Raw genomic sequence first — 24,067 nt, 5'->3', positions numbered from 1 at the left:
AATGCCCTTCTCTCCTGTTCCCCTTGCCTGGCACTTCCTGTACTGTGAGCATCCTGGGAGCAAAGGCAATCGTGGACCAATTCCTAGTGTACCTTCAGTAGCCAGTTTAGTACCTGAAGAAAAAAAAGAAAGTGAAAGCATTAGTCGCTCAGTCGTGTCTGACCCTTTGCAACTCCATGGACTGTAGCCATCAGGCTCCTCTGTCCATGGGATTTTCCAGGCAAGAATACTGGAGTGGGTTGCCATGCCCTCCTCCAGGGGATCTTCCCAAACCAGCGATGGAGCCCATGTCTCTTATGTCTCCCACATTGGCAGGTGGGTTCTATACCACTAGCATCACCTATATATGATGATGTTACCTTAAATTTTCATTTTCTCTCCACAAATGAAAAGCTAGGAGTTTCCCCCACGTTCTCAGAGTTTATTCTGATGACCTGTATACTCAGCCACCCCTCACTGCACCACTATGTCAGTCTGTGTCACCTGTCCCCACACCCGTCACCCCCTCTCACAAGGTCTCTTCAGCAACAAGAAGGCAGTCAGAGTCTGAGACAGCTCTGAGCCTCTGGGACCCTGTTGGGGAGAAGGTGTGGTCAGTGCTTCACGGGGGCAATGGGACCCCAGCGTGTGGTCTTGGGTAAGGGATCTCATGTTTCTGAAATGTGCTTGCAAAGAGTCGGACACGACTTAGTGGCTAAAAACAATGATGACAGTACTCTTGAACAGGTCTACCAGGGAACAGGAGGAGGTAAATCTGCTAAAAGTTACTGCTTTTTACAGATTTTATGAAATCTAAGAGATGGATGAAGTAAAGAAGGCAGTGTTCGATAGTAATGTGTGGGGACATTATCTGACTTCAATTAACAAGTCTTTCACCCCTTTATACAATGGTATTGAAAACTATTAAAAATATTAAACCTAATTAAAAAAATCAAACATCTGAACTGAGTACCTTTATTAGATATTTACTTCTAGATTGAAAAATATGTATCTTAGGTAAATGTTAACCTCTGAATCTATACTCATCATTAAGAGTAAACCAAAAATACTAAAATATGAAATGAAAGACATAAATATATTACTACAAGTTTATTATAGTCTCAAAAAGAAAATAATAGTCATAGACCATTGTGAAGAAAGGAAATGGATCAACATACAGTTTACTTCCAGTGTTAACTCAATAATAGATTTTTATAATAGGTTTCTATTTTAGAAGGTACCTATGTTTTCATAATTACTAAAAACACTCCAATAAAACACTGTTTTTTAAAAAAGAAAGGTCCCTTGAGGATGCTTTGCATGTCATCACTGAAGAAAGAGGTGTGACAGAGAAGAGGTGGAGGGAGGTGTCAGTGGCATCTGGGAGTGCATTGGAAGGTCAGAAGAAAGAACAACATATTTCTCTGAAATGTGGGTGCCCCAGCAATCACTCCTGAATATTCATTGGAAGGACTGATGCAATACTTTGGCCACCTGATGCGAAGAGCCGACTCATTAGAAAAGACCCTGATGCTGGGAGGGATTAGGGGCAGGAGGAGAAGGGGATGACAGAGGACGAGATGTGGATGGCATTACTGACTCAGTGGACATGAGTTTCAGCAAGCTCTAGGAGATGGTGAAGGACAGGGAAGCCTGGTGTTCTACAGTCCATAGGGTCACAAAGAGTCAGACACAACTGAGCTACTGAACAACACCACCACCTGCCTGAACACCATGAATATGGGGACTCTCCTGAACCTCCCAGGCTGTCTGCCCAACCTGTATCTCTTCTTTCCTTCCATTTACATCTCTTTCCTATACCACTGTTGTCAGACTGGATGGGCACCCATGCATTCTATCTCAAGCACCATGAAATGTGTTGAATGGATGTAACATGACCCTTGGCAATATGATACTACCCACAGGAATTCCTTTATACCTTTGGTATGAAAGATGGCAGGCAATGAGTGATGAACTAATAACTTCAGATGCCATCAATGACTTGCTGGAGAGATGCTGCATTTGCATATAGGCTTCCAAACTGATTACTCGAAGTGAGGATCACAGCTGGTCCCTCCAGAGTATAAGACAACAGTGCTCCAGGGGCCCGAAACAGAGCCACAGACTTCGGGGATCCCTGACCCAGGTAAGTGGTCCTTTGTTGTTGCTGTTTATTCGCGCAGTCATGCCCAAGTCTTTGCGACCTCATGGATTGTAGCCCGCTGGGCTCCTTTGTCCATGGGATTTCCCAGGCAAGAATACTGGAGTGGGTTGCCATTTCCTTCTCTAGGGGATCGTCCCAACCCAGGGACTGAACCTGTATCTCCTGCATTGGCAGGCGGATTCTTTACCACTGAGCCTCTAGGAAGCCCACGTGGTCCTTACCCCTGGCTTGAGGAACCACCTGATATAGATGGAAAAGCCCAGCAGTAACTGGTGCCTGCCTTGCTATTTCCCTAACAGAAGCCTGCCCCTCCATGGATCTCCTGAATTTCTAAATATTCTCTCTGAGACCTGCCTAGACCACCTTGCTCTCAGCCCCCAAAGCAGCTGGAAGCCTTTTAGGAGGGCTACCAATAAGCAGGCATTGCTCCAGGGCCGGGCTATCCCTGAACTTAGGAAACCTGCAAACTATGATAATGCTAGCCTCTTCTCTGAGGGCTGAGAAGACTCATTCCAGAGTCTGGAAAGTGCTGGTCTTCAGAAAGATATTTTGGAACCCATTATTTTGAGCGATCTGAGCTGGAGAGATGACTGTCAATGGCTGAATGCACTGCCTCTTGAGGAAGCTCTGTGGAGGCCACCTGCATTTACCTTGATATAGGTGGCAAATTCCATAGACAGCTCACAGGGACATCCCTAGATCCTCCAGCCTGTGGGCATCCTTCGGGTCACCAGCAGCATCTTCATGTATTTGGATACCTACATTTTTATCTTTTGTTCTGATGTCCTCCTATGAATGCCAATTTTTCTGCCTTCTCAAGTGCCACCAATCCTCTGTGTCCCTTGATTTGTCCCTCAAACTGCAAAGGCAGGTGTGCTTTGTGAATTCAGGGGATGCAAACAAGGACCTACTGAGGATCAAATAGTAGATATCTGTGCCCTTAAAGAGCCATCAGTTCTCCGCACCCCCCAGAACTGCCCAGTGGTCCTCCTCTCCTTTGCTCACTGTCCTACTGACAAGCCCCGGAGCTCTTCCTAGGCATTTTTACTTATTATAAAACCATCTAGGTTCTCTTTGTCTTTTTCCTAAGCCTTTCTCCAAGGATTGGGTTTTCACATTAAACTTCCATCTCTGCAACCTTAAAAGTGGTGTCAGCCTTGAGATGTCACCTACCTTCAGGTTTTTCATCTGAAATTGGGAATAAACAATTCTTGCCACGCTTCCCTCACTGTATTGCTCTGAACTCATGTTGGGAAATGGGCTTTGTGAATCGGGTGAGAGGTGATATGTACCTTTGGAAGGAATTTGAAAACTTCTCTCCTCCAAGCCTGTTCTGTGAGGGGATTCTGAGTCAGCCCTGCCCCAAGATATCAGGAGTTGAGCTCCTTGGGATCTCTGGAGGCTCTGTTTTCCATGACAAGAGGCTGCAAAGAAATGGCCTTTCTTTGCTGACTAGACTCTACCAGGGGGTTGGCAAAGTTTTTCTATGAAGACTGGGACAGGAAGCAGTAGAGGCTTTCTTTGACTCTCTTTCAATGACTCATCTCTGCTGTTGCAGCCAGAGAACAGCCATAGACAACACAGAAACACAGACATGATTGTGCTCCAATAAAACTTTATTTAAAACCAGGTGGTAGGACAGATTTGGCCTGTGGGCTGTCTTTCTCCAGTCCCGGGATTAGAAAGATATACTTCTAATTTTTTATTTTGCATTGGGGTATGGCTTATTAACAAACAATGATGTCATAGTTTCAGGTGAACAGCAAAGGGACTCAGCCATACACACATATGCATCCATTATCCCCCAAACTCCCCTTGCATCCAAGTTGCTCCATGAGCAGAATTCTCTGTGCTGTGTAGTAGGTCCTTGTTGGTTATCCATTTGAAATATAGCAGTGTGTACATGTCTATCCCAAACTCCCTAACTATCCCTTCTTTCCATCCTTCCCCCTCTGCAACTGGAAGTTTATTCTCTAAGTCTGTGAGTCTCTTTCTGCTTTGTAAATAGCTTCATTTGTATCATTTCTGTTTAGATTCCGTATATAAGGGATGTCATACGATACTGCTCCTTCTCTGTCTGACTTAACTTCACTCAGTATGACAATCTCTAGATCCATCCATGTTGCTGCAAATGAATTTCATTCTTTCTAGTGGCTGGACAATATTTCATTGTATCTACACACCATATCTTCTTTCTCCATTCCTCTGCTGATGGACATTTAGGTTGCTTCCATGTCTTCACTATTGTACACTTCTTCAGTGAATGTTGGGGTGCATGTATCCTTTTGGATCATGTTTTTATCTGGATATACACCCACTAGTGGGATTTGGGGTCATGTGGTAGCTCTATTTTTAGTTTTGAAAGGAACCTCCATACTGTAGAACAATATACTTTGAATATTCTGTTTCATTTTGCTAAAATGTTGTCAAGATCATAAAAATGATATGTTTCAAAAATATTGCTTTGGAGAGGCAAACATCAAAGAAGGATGGCCCAGCCCTGGGAGGACTTCCTGGATGCAGCAAACGTTTCCAGGTAGAGAGCAAGGCCTACAACCTGATGGACACTTACGGGCATTCAGCAAGGTCTTCTAGGGTCAGAAGATACCATTACCAGTTTTCTCCCTGTCCACTCAGGTCCTACCCTTTATCCCAGCCTCCTGTTGAGTCATTTCCTCACACTGAAAATGTCTGTTTTGGAGGAGAACCCAGGTATGAAAATGGACTGTGAAGACTGGGAAAGAGATGAACCTCAGTGCTCCTCAGAAGGTAAGATTCTTATTTTAAAAATCCACACCAGGGCCAAAGAGTAACTCCTAAAGAGGGACCTTTAGAGGTGCTGGGCCCAGACCCAGCTTCTTCCTGTTGACCTTGCCTGGTATGTGAGTTTTGAGAAATTCCTTGGAAAACGAATTATATAAGAGAAATCCTTGAAGGGAGAATGAAGCTTTGCCCCACGTGTCCAGGTGCACCAGATGGTAGCTAAATCTTCACCCAAAGAGTTGGGGTGCAAAGTCCTAATTCAATACCTGGATTTTTTTTTTTTAAATTTATTTATTTTTGTCTGCACTGGGTCTTCATTACTGCATGGGCTTTTCTCCAGCTGCGGTGAGCAGGGGCTACTCTGCAGCTGAGGCGCATGGGTTTTCACTGCAGTGGCTTCCCTTGCTGCGCAGCACAGGCTCTAGGGCTCTTCGGCTTTAGTAGTTGCAGCTCTTGGTCTCAGTAGTCGTGGCACATGGGCTTAGTTGCTCTGCGGCATGGGGGATCTTCCCAGCCTAGTGATTGAACCCATGTCTCCCATATTGGCGGGCAGGGCCATCAGGGAAGCCCCACCACCTGAACGGTTTTGAATCCTCCAAAGGAATCTTCTTCCTCCCCACTGGCCCAGGCAGAGGAGAAAGCCATGTGATGGAAGGGGTTCTCTGAATCTGGGTTGGAAAAGGGACCCCAGCTCAGGGCTTCTGAGTACCTGCTGGAGGAAGGCACTTGCATATCGGCTCCACAGGAACAAGAAGGGGAGGCTATTGACCCAAATGGCTGTCTAATGCACAGACTGTGGACGGAGAGGTCTGTAACACACCAGAAACCAAATCCTGGCATTTCCAACCCACGCACAGTGTTCAGAGTTGCAAAACCAAGAATCAGGACGTTGGTCCGGTGGATGTGGACCTGCTAACAGTGACAACAGAGCAGTTTGGCACCAGCCCTGCTCCTGTAACACGGGTCATGTGGAGGCCACCCTGCCCATTCTGTCCCCAAGACAGTGGGGAGCAGACACTGGAAGGCACAGACACCAGATACCATAGTCTCCGAATGCCAGGGAGCTTCAGACTGTGACCCTGAGACCACATCCTGGCTCTGCCTCTGTCTGTAGCTGCACAAGCGGCGAAGGCATGCCTCCTGTCCCCACACAGAACTGGAGAGGCTTCTGTCTGAGCCACCTCTACCCCGAGCCCTCCCCTTCCACTTCTCAGAAGCCGAGACTGTTAGAGCTGGAGGGACGGACGGGAGGATGATGGTCAAAGGGGTGGAGGCAGATCTGTCTCAGATGGCAGAAGAGCAGCAAAGCAAAGACGGGGTGACACCTTCACACCAGAGCACAGGGTTCGGTTTTTCCTCTTCTGGAGAAGGAAATGGCAGCCCACGCCAGTATTCTTGCCTGCAGAATCCTGTGGATGGACGAGCCGGGTTGGCTGCTCTCCATAGGGTTGCCCAGAGTCAGACATGACTGCATGCATTGGAGAAGGAAGAAATGGCAACCCACTCCAGTATTGTTGCCTGGAGAATCCCAGGGATGGGGGAGCCTGGTGGGCTGTCGTCTATGGGGTCGTACGGAGTCGGACACAACTGAAGTGACTTAGAAGCAGCAGCAGCAGCAGCAGGTTCTATGTGTTCTCAGTGTGCAAGAGTTGTATGGTTTATGACCAGACACTTCATTCAGGAATTTCTCAAATGAAGTTTCATGAAGGAAAATCCTGCAGATGATTCTCAGAGTAATGTGGGCAAGCTATATTGTCTCCACTGGAAGAATGCAGTGCATGTGTTTCTAGTAAGTGTGGGCTCTAGGAAGTTCTGCATTCAGAAACTATTTCCTTTTTAAAAAATTGTTTATTTTTGGCTGTGCCGGGTGTTAGTTGCTGTGTGCAGGTTTTCTTCAGTTGCAGCAAGCAGGGGCTACTCTTCGCTGCGGCGTGTGGGGTTCTCACTGTGGTGGCTTGTCTTGTTGCAGAGCACGGGCTCTAGAGCACATGGGTTCAGTAATTGTGGCTCAGGTGCTTAGCTGCTCCACAGGACATGGAAACTTCCTGGACCCGGGATCGAATCCATGTCCCCTGCCCTGGCAGGCAGATTCTTATCCACAGCACCACACCAGAAGCCCCTCCCTCCCCGAAACTATTTAATCTTCACCTCCACCATTTTGGACCAAGGAAGCTATTTATAATGTCATCACTATTTCTCTGCTTCAGTGTTTCTCAAAACACATGCAAAAGAAGTAAGACAGTCAATGGCCCCTGATGCTCCTGAAAATTTCAATTGCCTGTGCTAACTTCCCTGTCTCTGATCCCAGACCCAGACAGAGATGCCTTGGAGCCAGGCCCCAGCCTCACCTCCGTGAGTTCTGCCCATGCAGGTAAGGCCCCTGGGTGAACTGATGAGTGTGGTAAAGGGTGAGGGTGTGGATGGGGGATGAGCTGCTGGGCTCTCAGGGGAGTGGGAGAATCAGAGACTGGGGGCACCTCAGGTGCTGAGATGGAGCTGAGGCTTTATCTTCATAGAAGCAAATCTCAGGAGGGCTGATAACATGTATGGTGTTGATGTATGGCAGAAACCAATACAATATTGTAAAGCAATTATCCTCCAATTAAAAATAAATAAATTTACCAAAAAAGAAAGATGAGCCCAAGTTGGTTTCTGAGGTGCAGGTAATATGCAGCAGCTGAGGGGCACAAGAGAAGAAAGGTTTTGAGGCTGGTGGTCCCTCTGATCATGGCCAGGAGCCTGGAAACGCTGAAGTCCGTCCTCACTGTGTTTATGAAAATCAGAGACATGGCCAGCAGGGGGCGCCCTGGAACCCACACCCCTGAAGGCCATGGTGGCTCCACTAAGCTAAAACCCTTCTCACAAGCTACCCTGTGAACCTCCCAGAACCCCGTGAGGAAATGGTTAACATCCTCAATTCCACGGGCAGAGACTGAGGAACGGTGGCAGGTTACCTGCGCCAGGTGACACAAATAGTAAGCGACAGATGCTGGAATCTAAAGGTTCTACATGACCTTCCCAGGTGGCACTAGTGGTGAAGAATCAGTGCCAGTGCAGGAGACACAGATTCGATCCCTAGGTGGGGCAGATCCCCTGGAGGAGGGCATGGCAACTCCAGTACTCTTGCCTGGGAAATCCTGGACAGAGGAGCCTGGTGGGCTACGGTCCATGGGGTCATAAAGAGTCTGGCCCGACTGAGTGACTTTCATTTCACTTTTCAGTTTTTTCATAATGTGAGAAACACAGGTTAAGAGGATTCTATCCAAGCTTTGGTGTGAGATGACGGGGGCCCAAGCAAGGGTATGATACGAGGGAAACAGAAGGAAAAGAAGACTAGATTTAGGAAATACTAAAAATGTTAGAAAAAATAAAGCCCAGTATTAATGCTAGGAATGCAACCTATATAGTATGTCTGGGTCTCACCCTGGACCAGTTGAATCAGAATCTCAGGGGGCTGGGGCTCGGACATCTATGGTCTTAAAAGATCACCCACCAGTGATTTCTGCTGTATAGCCAAGACTGAGAATACTGCCTTAGACAGTGACACTCGAAGCGTGGTCCTCAGGCCAGTAGCATCAACAGCCCTGAAAGGCCGAGTCTGTAGGTCTGGTTAACATTTGACACATTGAAAGGCTGAGAGTTAATCTAGTTTAATGATTCTGAATCAACATGCATCCAAACCATGAACTCAGAATGTCCAGGGCCCAGAAATGCTGCCTAGGATGTTCTAACCTGAGCAGAGCTCATCTGACCCTATACCACTATGGAGCCTCTTAGGGTCTTGCCTGGGCCAGTCATCTTTTCGATCAAATGTCCGTGATTTGGGGGGCTCTAGGCTGGGGCCGAAGATGGTGGGTGAATCAGGCAGGGGAATTGCTCCCAGGGGGCTTACAATGCTGCAGGGAAATGGGGCAAGGACACCAATACCTTTGCTTCAGGGATGGGTACAAAGAGCTGTGTGGTCCAGAGAGGGAGTGGGCCCCACAGAGGGGCTTAGGAGGGCTTCCTGGAGGAGGCAGCAGGAGACCCAGCAGGAGCCCTCCCCACTCATGGGCAGGAGACCAGAAGGACATCCCAAGCTGAGACCAGTCAGCAACCTGTGCTGATTGCAGAGGATGAGAATGAGACTTCAGATTTCATCTCTGGTTATAATTGCCTAGGGTGGATAATTATATTACAAGGTCACCTGGTTTGGTGGCTACTGTGTTATCACCCTGGACATTTCACAGCCACCCATCCCTGATGGTTGCTGGCCCACATGTGGGCTCCTGCCCTTCATCCTAACAGGGAGGGCTGGGTCACCTGCCCTGTCCAAGGCCCAGTAGGGAAGACTCCCTGTGTGGCCGCACCTCTAGGCAGGAATGGCCCGAATGTGTCTCCAGGAGCCAGGCCCTGGGAAGTACTCTGGTATTCTTGTGTCAGATCCTGACTGTTCAGGGGGGTTCCTCCAAGGCCAGGCACAAACCCTGTAGCTTCTCGTGGGAACCCGGCAAAGCCAGCTCAATCTTTTATGAAGCTGTGCTTCTGGGTGCTTCCTACCTCCACATCTCACCTCCTGCTCTACCACTGTCCGTGCATCGACTCAGTAGGGGTTTGTCCCAGCCCAGGCAGTGCTGGTGGTGTGATGCCCACAATGAGAAGATGCAGGAAAGAGGATTAAGAAGAATAATGATTCACTAGTACTGAGTGATTTCTGAAGCTGATACCTGGCTAATTCTTATTCATCTCATTAAGCATTTTAATTCTCTCAAGACCCCAAGTAGGCGCTGTTACCACCACTTCCCCTCATTTCACATATGAGGAAGTTGAGGTTTAGAGAGACTTAGTAACTTCTAAGTCCTAAAGTATGTCTGCCCTGGTGGCTCAACGGTAAACAATCCAGCTGTCAATGCAGGAGGTGTGAGTTCCCTCCCTGGGTCTGGGAAGATCCCCTGGTGAAGAAAATGGCAACCCACTCCAGTGTTTTTGCCTGGGAATTCCCCTGGACAGAGGAGCCTGGCAGTCTACAGTCCATGGGGTGGCAAAGAGTCAGACACGACTTAACGATTAAACAACAAGTCCTAAAGTAGTAAGTGGCGGATCTTGGATTTGAACTCATGGCTCAAAATCAGAGCCCAGGGATTTCCCTGGTGGTCCAGTGGTTAGGACTCTTCCCTTCTAATGCAGGAGGTGTAGGTTCAATCCCTGGTCAGGGAACTAAAATCCCACATGTCCTGTGGTGCAGCCAAAAAATGAAAGAAAAAAAAAAAAGAAGAATCAGAGCCCAGATGCTTACATACATGCTAAGTTGCTTGTTTGGAGCAAGGCAAACAGCCTGGGGTGGGAGAAATCTTCAGGAGGCTGTGATGGCCGAGTTCACAGGCCGGGTGGGGGGCGAGGACCATCAGACCAAGGGCTAGGTGGCTCAGATGGTAAAGAGTCTGCCTGCAATGCAGCAGACCTGGGTTTGATCCCAGGGTTGGGAGGATCCACTGGAGAAGGGAATAGCAATACACTCCAGTATTTTTGCTTGGAGAATTCCATGGACAGAGGAGCCTGTTGGGCTACAGTCCATGGGGTCGCAAAGAGTTGGACATGACTGAGCAGCTAACACACACTCACAGGGACAGAAGATCGAATTTTTTGTGCTCAGTGTGAAATGTTGCTATCTGGTTAATTTGATCTAGGTCCAAGAGTGAAGGCCAAAGACCCGAAGAAATTCATCATCCATGACGGGGATCAAAAAGTTTTGGTCCTGGACTCCAAGATCCTCAGAGCAGTTCCAGATAAGACTTACATAGTCCCAGGTGACTCAGGGGTGTCATGTTTTCTGTCCCTGCCGTCAGGGGACGATCTTCCTGTGAGGGGCTCAGCTCAGGCTGCATCGCTCCTGCAGCTCCAGACTGTGGAGGGGAGCAAGGCGAAAGGGTCCAGGAACCACTAGGATTGCTAGGAATTAGATGACAAGTCTGTAATGATGACTAGTCTTGAAGGATGTCTTTCTGGGAGGTTTCTCCTTCTGAAAGAAAGACCCAGGCTGTGGAAGAAGGGGCAGCTTGACCAGAGTGAATGAGGGGGTCTTTGACCCAGAGTCAAGGGCTTCCCTGGCTTCCCTGGTGGCTCAGATGGTAGAGAATCTGCCTGCAGTGCACGGGACCTGGGTTTGATCTCTGACTCAGGAAGATCCCCTGGAGACAGGATCGGCAACCCGCTGCAGTATTCTTGCCTGGAGAATCCCATGGACAGAGGAGCCTTGTGGGCTACAATCCACAGGGTCACAAAGAGTCGGACACAACTGAGCCACTCACAGACATGAAGGGAAAGGTTGTTCACATCTTGCCCCAAACCCCAGAAGACAAGAGGGCCTCTTCCCTATGCCAAGGACTAACCTATTCCTCTATAATTTTCCAGAAATCTTCTTTGTATTAGCCTCCTATGTGAAGCCAGCTTATGAGAACAAAGGAAGCCCCATTCTTCTGGCCGTCTCTAAAGGCGAGCTGTGTCTCTGCTGTGACAAAAACAAAGGACACAACAAGCCATCCCTGAAGCTGAAGGTGAGGGTTTCAGCCAATTTCCTTTGCCCTCGGCCACCCAAGTGGCAAGTCAAAGTCCTCAATGCCTCTCTGTCCTGTGCTGTGCTCAGTTGCTTCAGTTGTGTCTGACTCTTTGCGACCCCGTGGACTGTAGCTTGCCAGGGTCCTCCATCCACAGGATTCTCCAGGCAAGGATCTGGAATGGGTTGCTATGCCCTTCTCCAGGGAATCTTTCCAACTCAGGGATCGAACCTGTGTCTCTTGTGTCTCCTGCACAGCAGGCAGATTCTTTACCCAGATGCTCCACAAATTTAATTTTGGCTAATATAACAGGAGCATCCATCTGCCTGAGAGTATTGAGTGGAAGGATTTGCTGCAAGAGCACACACACTGAGTTTTCTCCACCCCAAAGTCTGTACTGTCTAATTCATCTCTCTTACCTCCTAGAAGAAGAAACTTTCCACACTGGCTGCCCAGGAGAAAGGGAAATGTCTGCCCTTCATCTTTTATCGGAATAAAGTCGGCTCTCGGAATACCTTAGAGTCGGCTGCCCACCCTGGATGGTTTATCTGCACCTCCCCCTATCCTGGGAAACCAGTTGGAATGACAAAATGTCACGGAAACAGGAAACACACTGAGTTTTCATTTCGGCAAATCTACAAAGCTGAAACGAGCCCCAGTGAAGTCAGTGAATAAGAAACAGCCCCATCAGATGCCTTCCTGCCCTTTCTTCTCTAACTGTGTACCAATGCAGAAGAACATGGGAGCTACTCATTAACCTCTTTTCGTTTCTTAATAGTGTTATAGCCATGCGTTCTGGGAAACAAACTCACTCAGAAGGACAATGCAGACAGTGGAGTGCAGTTTATTACACCAGGGGGCCCAAGGCAGAGTCTCCTCTTAGCCAAGGACCCTGACCAGTTTGGGGGAAAACCTTATATACCCTAAGTGTACATGCACAAACCCACCTCCCCCAAATCCCTGACAGTCAAAGTTAATCCAGTGATTCATATGCCTTAAGCCTACGTAGTTAACAGTGGACAATTATCAATAGGCCTATCAGTTGTGGTCATACCCCAATAAGCATAATAGAATGCATGATTCTATTCGGCTACACAGGTAATTAGGGTATTCTTTTAGTGACAGAGAGCTCTGGGTGCCGGGGTCCAGCCCCGGTGGATCCAGGGAATTCGAAGGGTGGACAGTGTTGGCGTCGAAAGACTTGTTTATTTATTAATATAAGATTAGATTAAGAAACTATAGTGCAGTAGGAAGATTAAGTGGAGAAAGAGGGCTGAATAGCTTGGTTTACGTGGAAGACCAATAAAATTCCAGACAAGGAATTTGCACCATCTACGTTGGGCCACCGGCGCCCGCTTGAATATCTAAGGGTGCCTCGCCTTAAGCTCCCTTTCGCGCGGGTCTTAACAACCAGGGCAAATAAGTAGACCTGGCGAGCCTCCGCGCCCCAGATGGAAATTCAGCCTGAAATTAAAGTAAAGAGCAGAGGGAAGGAAAGGGAGAGAAAAAGAGAGAGAGAGAGAGACACGGGGGGAGCCAGATTCCCAAGAAACCAGGCCGAGACTAGTCCGAGAAACTGGTCCGAGAATCTGGTCCCATCCTTTATTGTTCAGAAGGCCTTTTATACTTTTGATAAAACATGGAGATCAATGGGTAACACAAAGTTATGCAGCGTTAGCAGTCCAGACTCTTATCAAAACCAGGCTTTTCTCTCTGCATACCTAATTGCATACACAAGTCTTAGGTAATTTACATCATCTTCCAGCCAAAAGGGCCAATTAACATTTTACAGCCTTTTTTCTGATAAGGGTTTGTCAACCACAAGACTTATTTGTGTTGATCTTCCCAAGGTCTGGTGCCACTCTCAGAAAGCACTAAATAAAGTTACATTCTTACATAGCAAGGATACAGCAACTTATAACAAGTAGAGGGAGTACAGTGATTTACAGCAAAAGAGAAGCAATTAACTCAAAAGTCTAGTGTTGCTAACATCAAAACTACTATGTATCTTTTTCTACATCCTGCTTACATTAACATCCTTCCAGGTGCCTAAAAGATAAAGAATAAGGAGGTCTGGCAGCAATCCTTGAGTCAACAGTGAAAACCCTCTACCAATATAATTTTTAACTCTTTAGAAAAGGCTCTGTATCTTTAAGATGCTTTTAAGCTTTGTGCCTCCCGCGGTTGGGGGGCTGTAAGCAATTCACAAGCTGTAAGAGGTCTGGGGAACCTGTTAGGCAGGCTAGAGAGCTATCAGAGGGGTTTAACTGAAACATCCCTTTCAAATGCAGAAGACTAAAACCCTGAATTGACTTTTTTCCAGAGAATATCAGAAAAGTGGAAAAGCAGAGCACAAAAGCCGGCAGATTTTTGCTGGGGTACATGCTTAGGAATTTCCAGAGGGGTCCCTGAAGTCTGAGCACACCTTGCGTATGTCAGCTTCCTTCCTCATGACCTTGTCACAGGCGGGATACCTCACACTGGCTCCCGGCACCTGGGGGCCTGGTTTTCCAGTTGGTATGTCATTTCCATAACTACTGGGCATATAGCCCAGTCTGGCCCAAGATAGAGTCCTGCTTTCAAGATAGAACCTGCTCTGTTTCCTCCTTCATTCCCACCTCGTGATGCACTTAACTCATAGTATGAGCATCATTCATAGGGATATATTGCACCCTGGCTCTCCGACCACCAGTTTGGGAGAACGACACCAATCTTTGGGTTACAAAGTTCATAATACATTGTAAAATGCAGGGTCCACGAAGCAGAATCATCAAGGCAACTATAACAATGTTCCACAAATCACCCTTCACCCAAGATAGTGCCGAGAGGCAGCATTAACCTGTGAGCATGCAGTGCAGTTCTGAGATTCTGTCCTGCATAGGGAAGAGAGGTGGGGAATCAAGAAATATTTTCAAGTTAGCTCTTCCAGTTTATCATGGCCTAGATGCTTGGTGTGTTTGGCTTACCAGAGTGGGTGCCAGCTCCTTGGGTACCAATAATTTGCCACTTGGCAATTCCCACCGTCCCTTTTCAGTCTTCATGGCCCCTTCCACTTTGGCTAGTTGATTTTGAGCTTCAGTGTATTTTGGAGACTCCAGTGTTAGCTCAGGCAGCTCCGCCAATACAAGAGCTTTAGTAGGGGTTTCACTTGTCACCCTCAAGCCCTCAGCTGCTTGTTTAGCGGTTTTATCTGTCAGTCTGTTTCCCCAAGCCTAGGGGGTATCGTTTTTTTTTTTTTTTTTGTCCTCTGCAGTGTATTACTGCAACCCTTTTTGGTTCCCAGACAGCATTTGATAGGGTCAGAATTTCTTTTTTATTTTTAATGTCCTTTCTGTTGGCTGTCAGAAGACCTCTCTCTTTATATAAAGCCCCATGTACATGTAAAGTAGCAAAAACATACCTGGAGTCTATGTAAATGTTTGTCTTCTTACCTTTTGACAGCTGGAGGGCCCTAATTAGAGCATATAGTTTGATCCATTGAGCAGATCAGTGTGATGGCAGAGAGCTAGCCTCACCGATGGTTTATTCCATGACTACTGCATATCCTGACAGTCGTTGTCCTTGTTTCACAAGGCTGGGTCTGGGATTGGCTGGTCTCTCAAGTCAAGTCTGCTGGCATATTTCTTTGCAATCATGTAAAGGCCCACCTTCTCCCACAGGAAGGAGAGTGGCTGGATTCAGGGCCTGACAAGGCTCAGTAGTAACATGGGGGTTCTCACATAACAGTCCCTGGTATTGAGTAATCTGGGATGTCGACGGCCATTTATGGGGGTCCCATCGCAGAAGAGTGTTGACCTCATGCAGGACTTTTACGTTCAATCTTGGCCCAAAGTTAGCTTGGTTGTCTCTCGGACCAGTAAGGCAACCACAGCAACTGCCTGTAAGCATCCCGGCCACCCAGTCACAACATTGTCCAGCTGATTCGACAGATAAGCCACGGGTCTGTCCCATGTCCCCATAGTCTGGGACAACACTCCCATAGGCACCTTGTCCTTTTCAGTCACGTAAAGAGTAAATGGCTTAGCAAGTTTTGGTAGGCCCAAGGCAGGTGCTGACCTAATTGTACTGGGTTTGAGTTCTATTACCTCTGGGACTTGTTTTGCAAGTCTAGGAGGGTTGCCTTCCACCCCGACCTCAGGGAATTGTTAACTCTCTCTCTCTCTCTCTCTCTCTCTCTCTCTCGACCGTTTAACCCATCTAGTTTCCCTTCTGGGAGATCGTGCAACCTCCATTCATCTTGAGGGGTTACCGAGAGCAAGAGTAAATAAGTGGTTGCTGTTGAGCCCACTCAAAAAGTGGGTCTTTCATTGGAGGGAAGCTCATTTGTGCCCCCAGTTTAGACAGCAAGTCTCTTCCCGACAAAGGTACTGGGCATTCAGAGATGTATAAAAATTCATGAGTCACTTGGTGTCCCCCCATATGACATTTTTGGGGTAGGCTTGAAACACAAAGGCTGCATTTATCACCATCTGAGACCCAGAAGCCTCTGGATCTATTGGCATATAAAGTACACAGGCCTCGCACAGTCTTTTGTAGAACTCAGAGGGTGATTCGCTTTCCCTTTGAATCACTTCAGAGGATTTCGCCCTACTTATGAGTTTTTGGGCCCCTCTCTTGAGACCTTGTAAAATAGCTGTGCAATATCTCTCCAGGTGGCCCCTCCCTTTCTCTCTGTTACAGTCCCAATAGGGCCTCTCATCAGGGGTGGCTAGTTCTGCCCACCGCTGCAGGTTTGCAGTACCCTCAGGTGCCATTTCTCATAACCATTTTCTGGCCTCAGTTAGAATCCTGTGTCAGTCCTCAGTGCTGAAGAGGGAGACTACATGTCATCCCATGTAGGGGAGTGGGTTTGAAAAATAGTCTCCATTAGCTTAATCTGGTAATAATAGGCTACGGGGGGCTGATGGTAGTGGCTGTCTGCCCCCTGAACTGGAGGCTGCTGTAACTCTCTGAGGGGCATTTGTAGTGGGGCCCTTTCCTCTGGCTCCTTAGCAGAACGCAGCCTGTTTGATTCTGGTGTCTCCTTTCCCCTTCCTGTCAGTACTCACCTGGAAAGGCGGGTTTAGCTTGGGCAGTTCAGCTGGAGCCGGATCCTGGAAGTGTTGGCCAGTGGCTTATGCCACCAGGATCAGAGCCTGCCAAGGTGGCGGCTCTACCACCTCTAGGAGAGCTGGCAGAGGAGCAGCGGCTGCTGCAGGAACTTCACCTGGCCCTAGATCGGGCATTAAGGCGGCCTCTGGTCCTGGCGGAGCACTGGGCAGCGGGCACGTCGTTATCCAGTATGGGGGAGGGGCGGGTCATCCTCGTCCAAATCCTGTCAGATCCCAGAGGGAGAAGGGGGATTGGCATCTCTTCACCTGCCAGTCAGCACAGCCGAACCAGAACACCATGTGATCCAAGACTATTTCTCCCTTCAAGCCCATTCTGCCTTGGTAGGCTTGATCAGGTGTGGTTGAAAACACAGATGGGTTTGTCACGCAAGTGTGTGTTCCTCGATTCTTTGTCTCATCACAACAAAGATTTGGAGTGACGGACACTAAAGCCCCCTCAACGTGTCACAGCTCTCAGGTCTTGGATAGACCATGTTATAGCTCTTAGACAAATCAGTGTTACAGCTCTATTTTATTTAGAAGATAGCAGGAAAATCCATCTTTGAGGCATGAGGGCACATCGATCTAAAGACACGAGCAGAAGAGTGCCCCAGCGCGCGGGAGAGAGAGAGAGCTGGCTTTGGCTCCTCTATTTATGTTTGTCTCTCCCTGGGCCTGTCCTATGTGAATTGGGCCAGCCAGGAGTGTTGTTTGTTTCACCTGAGGTCCTCACTCTGGTCCTCGGACCTTTTGTTTCATTTTCGCGGGCTTTTCCCTTCCTTGTCTTGTAGCCACCGCCATTTTGGACTCCTTTTCCCTGTTCTACCTAACATTCCCCGCCCCCCCCCCCCAAGAGATGGGAGGCCCAATTCTTTGGGAATAGGGGCATTGAGGTCTTTCTGGCTACTTCCTGCTGAACTGGGATGGCAAGGGGTACTGGGCCTCCCCCTCTTGCTAGTCTCAAGCCTCAGAGTCCTTACAGCGGTGTCCATCTAAGGGTGTGTGATATTTTTTCGGGGTCGGCTGTAGTTTTACATCTTTGTTGAACTGGCACTGTATGTTGTAGCTTGTTGACCTGGGCAGAGACAAAACAGGTTAGACAATTGACAGTACATGGGATAATCGTAAGTGTCTTTTAAATTCACATCGCCAGGATGGCTCAAGTCCCTCCTTGTTCAGGGATCAGGAGATCTATCTCCTGACTGTCTTGGAGTGCAATCTCTGTCAAGCTGTGTTGGCTCTTTAGAGCTATCCTGAGAAATCTTACCCCCAGAAACTAGATTTTGGGGGTGTTCATTAGAATGGCACTCATTGGTAGTCCTGAATAGGTATCTGAGATCTCCCAGGGGCTCACAGGTGTATGGAGTGTCCTCTTCTGTTTCCTTCCACAGATTGACTCATGAGTAGTGAATCCAGGTGTCATGTCCTGGTACCTTGACTGCTGTCGGGGTAGAAAGTATTACAGGGTAGGGGCCCTTCCATGTGGGCTGGAGTTGAGCCTTTGGGGACCCATCTTTCCAGATTTTAATTAGGACTTGAGTCCCTGGAGCTTACAGTGGTGACTCCTTAGAATCTTTTGGGTCCTGGTTTATACCCCACAAGTGTATATCCTGTTGGAATTGCCCAATGGCCATGGTATAAGACTGGAGGGTCTGAGCCTCTGGATCTAGGAAGAGGTCATTGACATAAACAAAAGGTCTCCCATATAGCATCTCATAAGGACTAAGACCAAGCTGTTCCTTAGGGGCAATGCAGGGGCGGAGGAGAGCTATTGGTAAAGCCTCCTTTCACCCCAGGGAGGTCTCCTGGGTTATCTTTTTTATTGCTGATTTAAGGATTGGCTCTTTCTACTTTTTCCAAAGATTGAGGCCTCCAGGCACAATGGAGATAATAAGTGGTGCCCAATGCTTCCGAGACCCCTGGGGTGACCTTAGAAGTAAATGATGTCCCATTGTCACTTTGTAATGACCTGGGCAGACCAAATCTTGGAATGATTTCATGGAGCAGTTTTTTTTTTTACCACCTCCTCAGCCTTCTCAGTCCGGGTGGGAAAGCCTTCAATCTATCCCGTGAATGTATCTATCATGACTAATAGGTATTTATACCCTTGAGAAACTGGCATCTGGGTGAAGTCCATCTGGCAGTCCTTTCCTGGGTAGGCCCCACATCGTTGGATGGGCTGGGCCAGCTGGGGTCTTCAAGCTCCTTGGGGGTTGTTTAATTGGCAAGTGGGACAAGAGGACACCACCTGTCTTATAGTTGTTTGGAAGCCTGTTCCTCTGAAGGACCTTTCTAGTAATCTTTGGAGGGCCTTTTCTCCTTAATGAGTAGTGTCATGTAAGGAGTTAACCAACTTCCATTGGAGGTTCCCAGGCAGAAAAAGGAGTCCTTCCTTTTGGAACCACCCCATATGATCTTCTTGAAAGCCCTCGCTCTTAGCTTGAAGTCTTACCTTCAGTATATGAAGGAGTTTCTGTCAAATTAGTCTGTGGAACCAAGGTGGCAACCCCTATTAGGTCATGGTTCTGTAATGTTGCTCTCCTAGCTGCCTGATCAGCTGCTTGGTTCCCTTGTGCCACTTCTGTGCTCCCCTTTCGGTGTCCTTTACAGTGGGAGACTGAAACCTCAGTGGGCAGATGGACTGCCTCCAAGAGTCGAAGAATTTGATCACCATATTTGTTTGGGGACCCTCAGGTGGTCAAGTGGGCCCTTTCTTTCCAAATAGCAGCATGTGCATGTAGCACCAGAAACGCATACTTGGAGTCAGTGTAAATGGCTATGCTTTTCCCTTTTCCCAGCTCTAAAGCTCGAGTCAGGGCTATGAGCTCAGCTAATTGGGCTGAAGTACCTGGTGGCAGAGGCTTAGCCTCTATGGTCTCAAAATTGGAGACTACTGCATACCCGGCTCTTATTTTTCCATCCAAGAAAAAGCTGCTTCCATCAGTGTACCAGATTTCCTCAGGATTGGTCAGGATCTTCTGACAATCCTTCTCAGGCTTTTGTCCAGAGGTCCAAGGTTTCTAGACAGGAGGGTGGCTGGGTTGAGAACCTCACAAGGGGATATAGTGAGGCCTGGATTTTCCATCAGCATTACTTGATATCTGAGGATTCTTTGATCAGACATCCACAAATGGCCTCTCCCATTTAGGAGTTGTTTTACTTGGTAGCTGGTAAAAATAGTTAGTTTGCCCCCAAAGGAGAGTTTTAAAGCATCTTCTATCATGATTGCAATAGCTGCAAGATTTTGAAGGCAGGGGGGCCAGCCTCGGGTAGTTGGATCGAGCTTTTTGGATAAGTAAGCTACAGGCTGGGGCTCAGATCCCAACCTTTGAGTTAACACTCCCAAGGCTATTCCCTCTCTTTCATGGACATAAAGTTGGAATGCTTTTTATGGGTCTGGCAACCTCAAAGCAGGTGCCTGAGTTAAGGCCTGTTTTAGTGTAGCCTCTGCCTTCTTTTGAGGAGTTTCCCATATCAGTGGGATTGAATCATCTCGTCCCTTTAAGCTTTCATATAAGGGCTGGGCAATTAGACCATAGTTGGGTATCCAGATTCTACAATATCCAGTTAGCCCCAGGAAAGCTCGCAATTGTTTCCGAGTCATGGGGGAGGGCAACTGGAGGATTCCTTGTACCCGATCAGAGGACAGGCTCCTGGACCCGTGTGTAATCTGAACTCCCAGGTAAGTGACCTTTGTCTCGACCATCTGTGCCTTAGCACGGGAAACTTTATATGCTCTTTCTGCCAAGAAGTTTCGAACCTGAATTGCATGTTGTCGGGCACTTTTTTCATCTGGAGAGCAGATTAGTAGGTCATCTATGTATTGTAATATTTTCCCATTAGGTCCCAGGTCCAGATCTAGGAGATCCCGGCTAAGGGCCTGTCCAAACAGGTGGGGGCTATCTCTGAACCCGAGGTAATACTGTCCAAGTCATCTGTTGGCGTTTTTCTCCTGGGACCTCCCACTCAAAGGCAAAAAGATATTGGGATTCTTTCGCCAGTGGTATGCAAAGAAATGCATCTTTGAGATCCAAGACTGTAAACCACTTGGCCCTGGGTGGGATTTCTCCCAAGATTACATAGGGGTTGGGTACTGTGGGATGGAGGGGGACTACAGCTTCATTTATGGTCTGGAGATCTTGAACCATTCGCCAGGTTCCATCTTTTTTTCTTTACTGAGCGGATTGGGGTGTTCCATGGTGAACTAACTGGTAGGGACCAATAGCCCACAAGCAAGGAATTTATTTATTAAAGGCTGTAGTCCCTCTCGAGCCTCTCTTTTGAGAGGATATTGTTTCTGGTTAGGAAACTGAGTGGGATCTTGGAGGACAATGATGACTGTTTCAGCTTGGTGGGCTCGTCCAGGAACCCCCTGGTCCCACACCTGGGGGTTAATTTTGTCTTCCCATAGTTTTTGGTCCCTCTCTATTGAAGGTGTAATGGGTTCTTCAGTAGTAACCAGGAGCTGCAGGGCTTTAGGGGCTGAAAAACTTCCCATCACAAGGGTGGTTCCCAGTTTAGTGAGTATATCTCTTCCCAATAAGGGAGTAGAACACTCAGGGACCACCAGAAACTGGTGGGAAAATATTTGTCCATCCCAGCAACAAAGTAGTGCTCAGGTGAATCTTTTAGTAGTTGTTTTTCCTGTAGCGCCCAAAATGGTACAGTTTTGGGAGAAGGGTCTGGAGTAGGAGATCAAGACAGAGTAGGTGGCCCCTGTGTCAACCAAGAAATTCTCGGACCTACCTGTCACATCCAGTTGCACTCTTGGCTCCAGCCCCGTGATGGTTATCTGTGACAGGAGGGCTGGCTGGAGCGGGCTGCTTCAGTCCTCTTGAACCATCATGAGGGTAGGCTTGGCGCTTGACCTTGAGGCTCTTGGGTCCTGAGGGCAGAGTGTCGTCCAATGTCCTAGTTGATGGTATTTGTGGCAAGCCATTTTAGGAGACTTGTCACGGTTTGGACACTCTTTAGCCCAATGCCCCACCTGTCTACAGAGGCATTTGTCTCGTGCCTTGTCCTTCAAGGACTCGGGGTTTGCCAAAGGGCTTTTCTGGAGGGTGCCCAGCATCTGGGCATGCCTTGTCTCTTTCTTTCTCTCCTTCTCCTGGGCCTTGGCTTCCTTCTCCTATTCTCTGTTATAAAAGGTATTGGTGGCTGTCTGGACCATCTCATCTAAAGAGGCAGCAGGGTCCTGCTGCTGTAGCTGTTGTAACTTAATTCTGATATCTGATGCACACTGGGACAGGAATTTGTCCTTTAAAATCACCTGTCCCTCGTAAGAGTCTAAGTCCAGATTGGTAAACTTTTGGAGGGCCACTTTTAGCCTTTCCAGAAAGGCAATGGGGTTGTTGTTGGGCTCCTGAGTTATTGCTGAGACCCAGGCATAGCTAATTACTTTTTGTTGGGCTGCTTTCAGTCCTGCCTTCACACAGATTAGAAAATGATCTCTTTCCCAGATGTGCTCAGGGTCATTATAATTCCAATTAGGATCGGAGGAGGAGACTTCAGTTTCCCCTACTGGGTATCTGTCACTTGACATGTGAAGCCCCGTTGCATACCTCCGCGCCTCCTTTAAGACCCTAGTATGTTCAGGGTCAGGTAAAGTTTGACTAAATATGACCATGATGTCTTTCCACGTCAAGTCAAAGGCCAAGGTAATATGTTGGGATGTATCTATATATTTGCCTGGGTCATCTGTATAGCTTCCCAGGTCTTGTTTAATCTGTCTTAGTTCTAAGAGGGAGAAGGGCTTATGGACCCGGGTTGGTCCGAATTCTCCTCCAGTTTCAACTAAGGGACATACTCGAGCTGCTTTTGTGGAGGGGGTGCTTCCGGATATGGGGGCATGTTTGGATACAAGGAAGGAGGACCAGGCAACTTGGGAGCTGTGGGAGGTGAGCCTTCACGAGGGGGTTCCTTCTCTTGGTTGCCTGTGCCTAACACCATTTGCCTAGTGGGCTCACTTTTAGGGCATACAACAATCCCATACTTAAGACAGAGGTCCTTCATATCTCTCAGTTGGAAGAAAATTTGGACATAGGGGACCTCTGCCCATTTCCCTTGTCTTTTACAGAATAATTCTGCTTGCAGGATGGTATTGTGATTTAAAGTCCCATCCTCAGGCCAGCGTTCCTCGTCCCCCAGTGGATACTGTGGCGACGCAGTGGCACAAAAGAATTTCAAGCGACTTCTCCTTAGAGCTAGAGGGTCAAACAGCTTCCAGTTATCAAGGATGCATCTCAAGGGCGTCTGCCCGGAAGTAGATTGGTTATTTCCCATCTGAAAGACAGTCATGACAGGGAGAAAAGAAGAAGACCTCTTTCGATTTTCATGTGTGGACTTTCTTAGGGGTGAGTCTTCTTGAAGCATATCCTACCCAGAACTGTTGCAACCTGAGAGCCAGGCATCCCCAGGTCAGGGTGCAGATCCCCAGGCAGGCTGCGGCGTGACAGCCTCCTAGAGAGCGAATCCTGGGGCAGGTTGAGGCTTGACGGCTACCCGAGAATTGGGTCCCTGGGCAGGTCAAGGCGTGATGACCTCCTGGGACCCCTGGACTGGAGTTGGGCATCCCCAAGATCTCCAGTGTGACCAGTACTGGGTAGGATTAGGGCGTTGGATATTATAGAGGATTTCTCTCCCAAGGCCAGCTATTTTCTGGTTGTCTCTCCAGAAGATTGTAGAGGCAACCTTGTGGGTCTGGATGGGGCTGAGAAAAAGGCATGAAACAGGAGGAAAGAGGGCAGAGCACAACCTTTGAAAGAATGACATAGCACAAGGGTATAATATAAACCAATTAAAATCAATTGGGTCTAAGATGACAAGTCAAATTCAAGTAAAACTTAATCTCTAATCTATAAGCCAACAGACACATCCAGAGGTGGCAGGACAGCTCCAAGTTCAGTTCAGTTCAGTTTAGTTCAGTCGCTCAGTCGTGTTCAACTCTTTGCGACCGCATGAATCGCAGCACGCCAGGACTCCCTGTCCATCACCAACTCCCAGAGTTCACTCAGACTCACGTCCATTGAGTCCGTGATGCCATCCAGCCATCTCATCCTCGGTCGTCCCATTCTCCTCCTGCCCCCAATCCTTCCCAGCATCAGAGTCTTTTCCAATGAGTCAACTCTTCGCATGAGGTGTCCGAAGTACTGGAGCTTCAGCTTTAGCATCACTCCTTCCAAAGAAATCCCACAGTTGATCTCCTTCAGAATGGACTGGTTGGATCTCCTTGCAGTCCAAGGGACTCTCAAGAGTCTTCTCCAACACCACAGTTCAGACACATCAATTCGTCAGCGCTCAGCCTTCTTCACAGTCCAACTCTTACATCCATACATGACCACAGGAAAAACCATAGCCTTGACTAGACGGACCCTAGTTTGCAAAGTAATGTCTCTGCTTTTGAATACACTATCTAGGTTGGTCATAACTTTTCTTCCAAGGAGTAAGCATCTTTTAATTTCATGGCTGCAGGCACCATCTGCAGTGATTTTGGAGCCCCCCAAAATAAAGTCAGACACTGTTTCTACTGTTTCCCCATC

At 47.9% G+C, this 24,067-nt stretch overlaps 1 protein-coding gene across 2 annotated transcripts; it reads left to right on the top strand.

Annotated features, from left to right (window-relative positions):
* The first annotated feature begins 4,830 nt into the window (after nt 1–4,830).
* IL37 (interleukin 37) lies at nt 4,831–12,114 on the top strand. Of its 2 annotated transcripts, XM_068983060.1 has the most exons (4): nt 4,831–4,912; nt 10,573–10,692; nt 11,297–11,439; nt 11,866–12,114. In XM_068983060.1, exons 1-4 carry the CDS (start codon nt 4,831–4,833, stop codon nt 12,112–12,114), a joined length of 594 nt encoding a protein of 197 aa, XP_068839161.1. The 2 variants fall into 2 exon arrangements, with proteins under 2 accessions (XP_068839161.1, XP_068839167.1); XM_068983066.1 differs by lacking the exon at nt 10,573–10,692.
* Nucleotides 12,115–24,067: the final 11,953 nt, after the last annotated feature.

This window comes from Capricornis sumatraensis, chromosome 1, assembly GCF_032405125.1.
Source record: "Capricornis sumatraensis isolate serow.1 chromosome 1, serow.2, whole genome shotgun sequence".
Lineage (NCBI taxonomy): Eukaryota > Metazoa > Chordata > Mammalia > Artiodactyla > Bovidae > Capricornis > Capricornis sumatraensis.
This window is presented reverse-complemented; position numbering and strand designations above follow the sequence as displayed.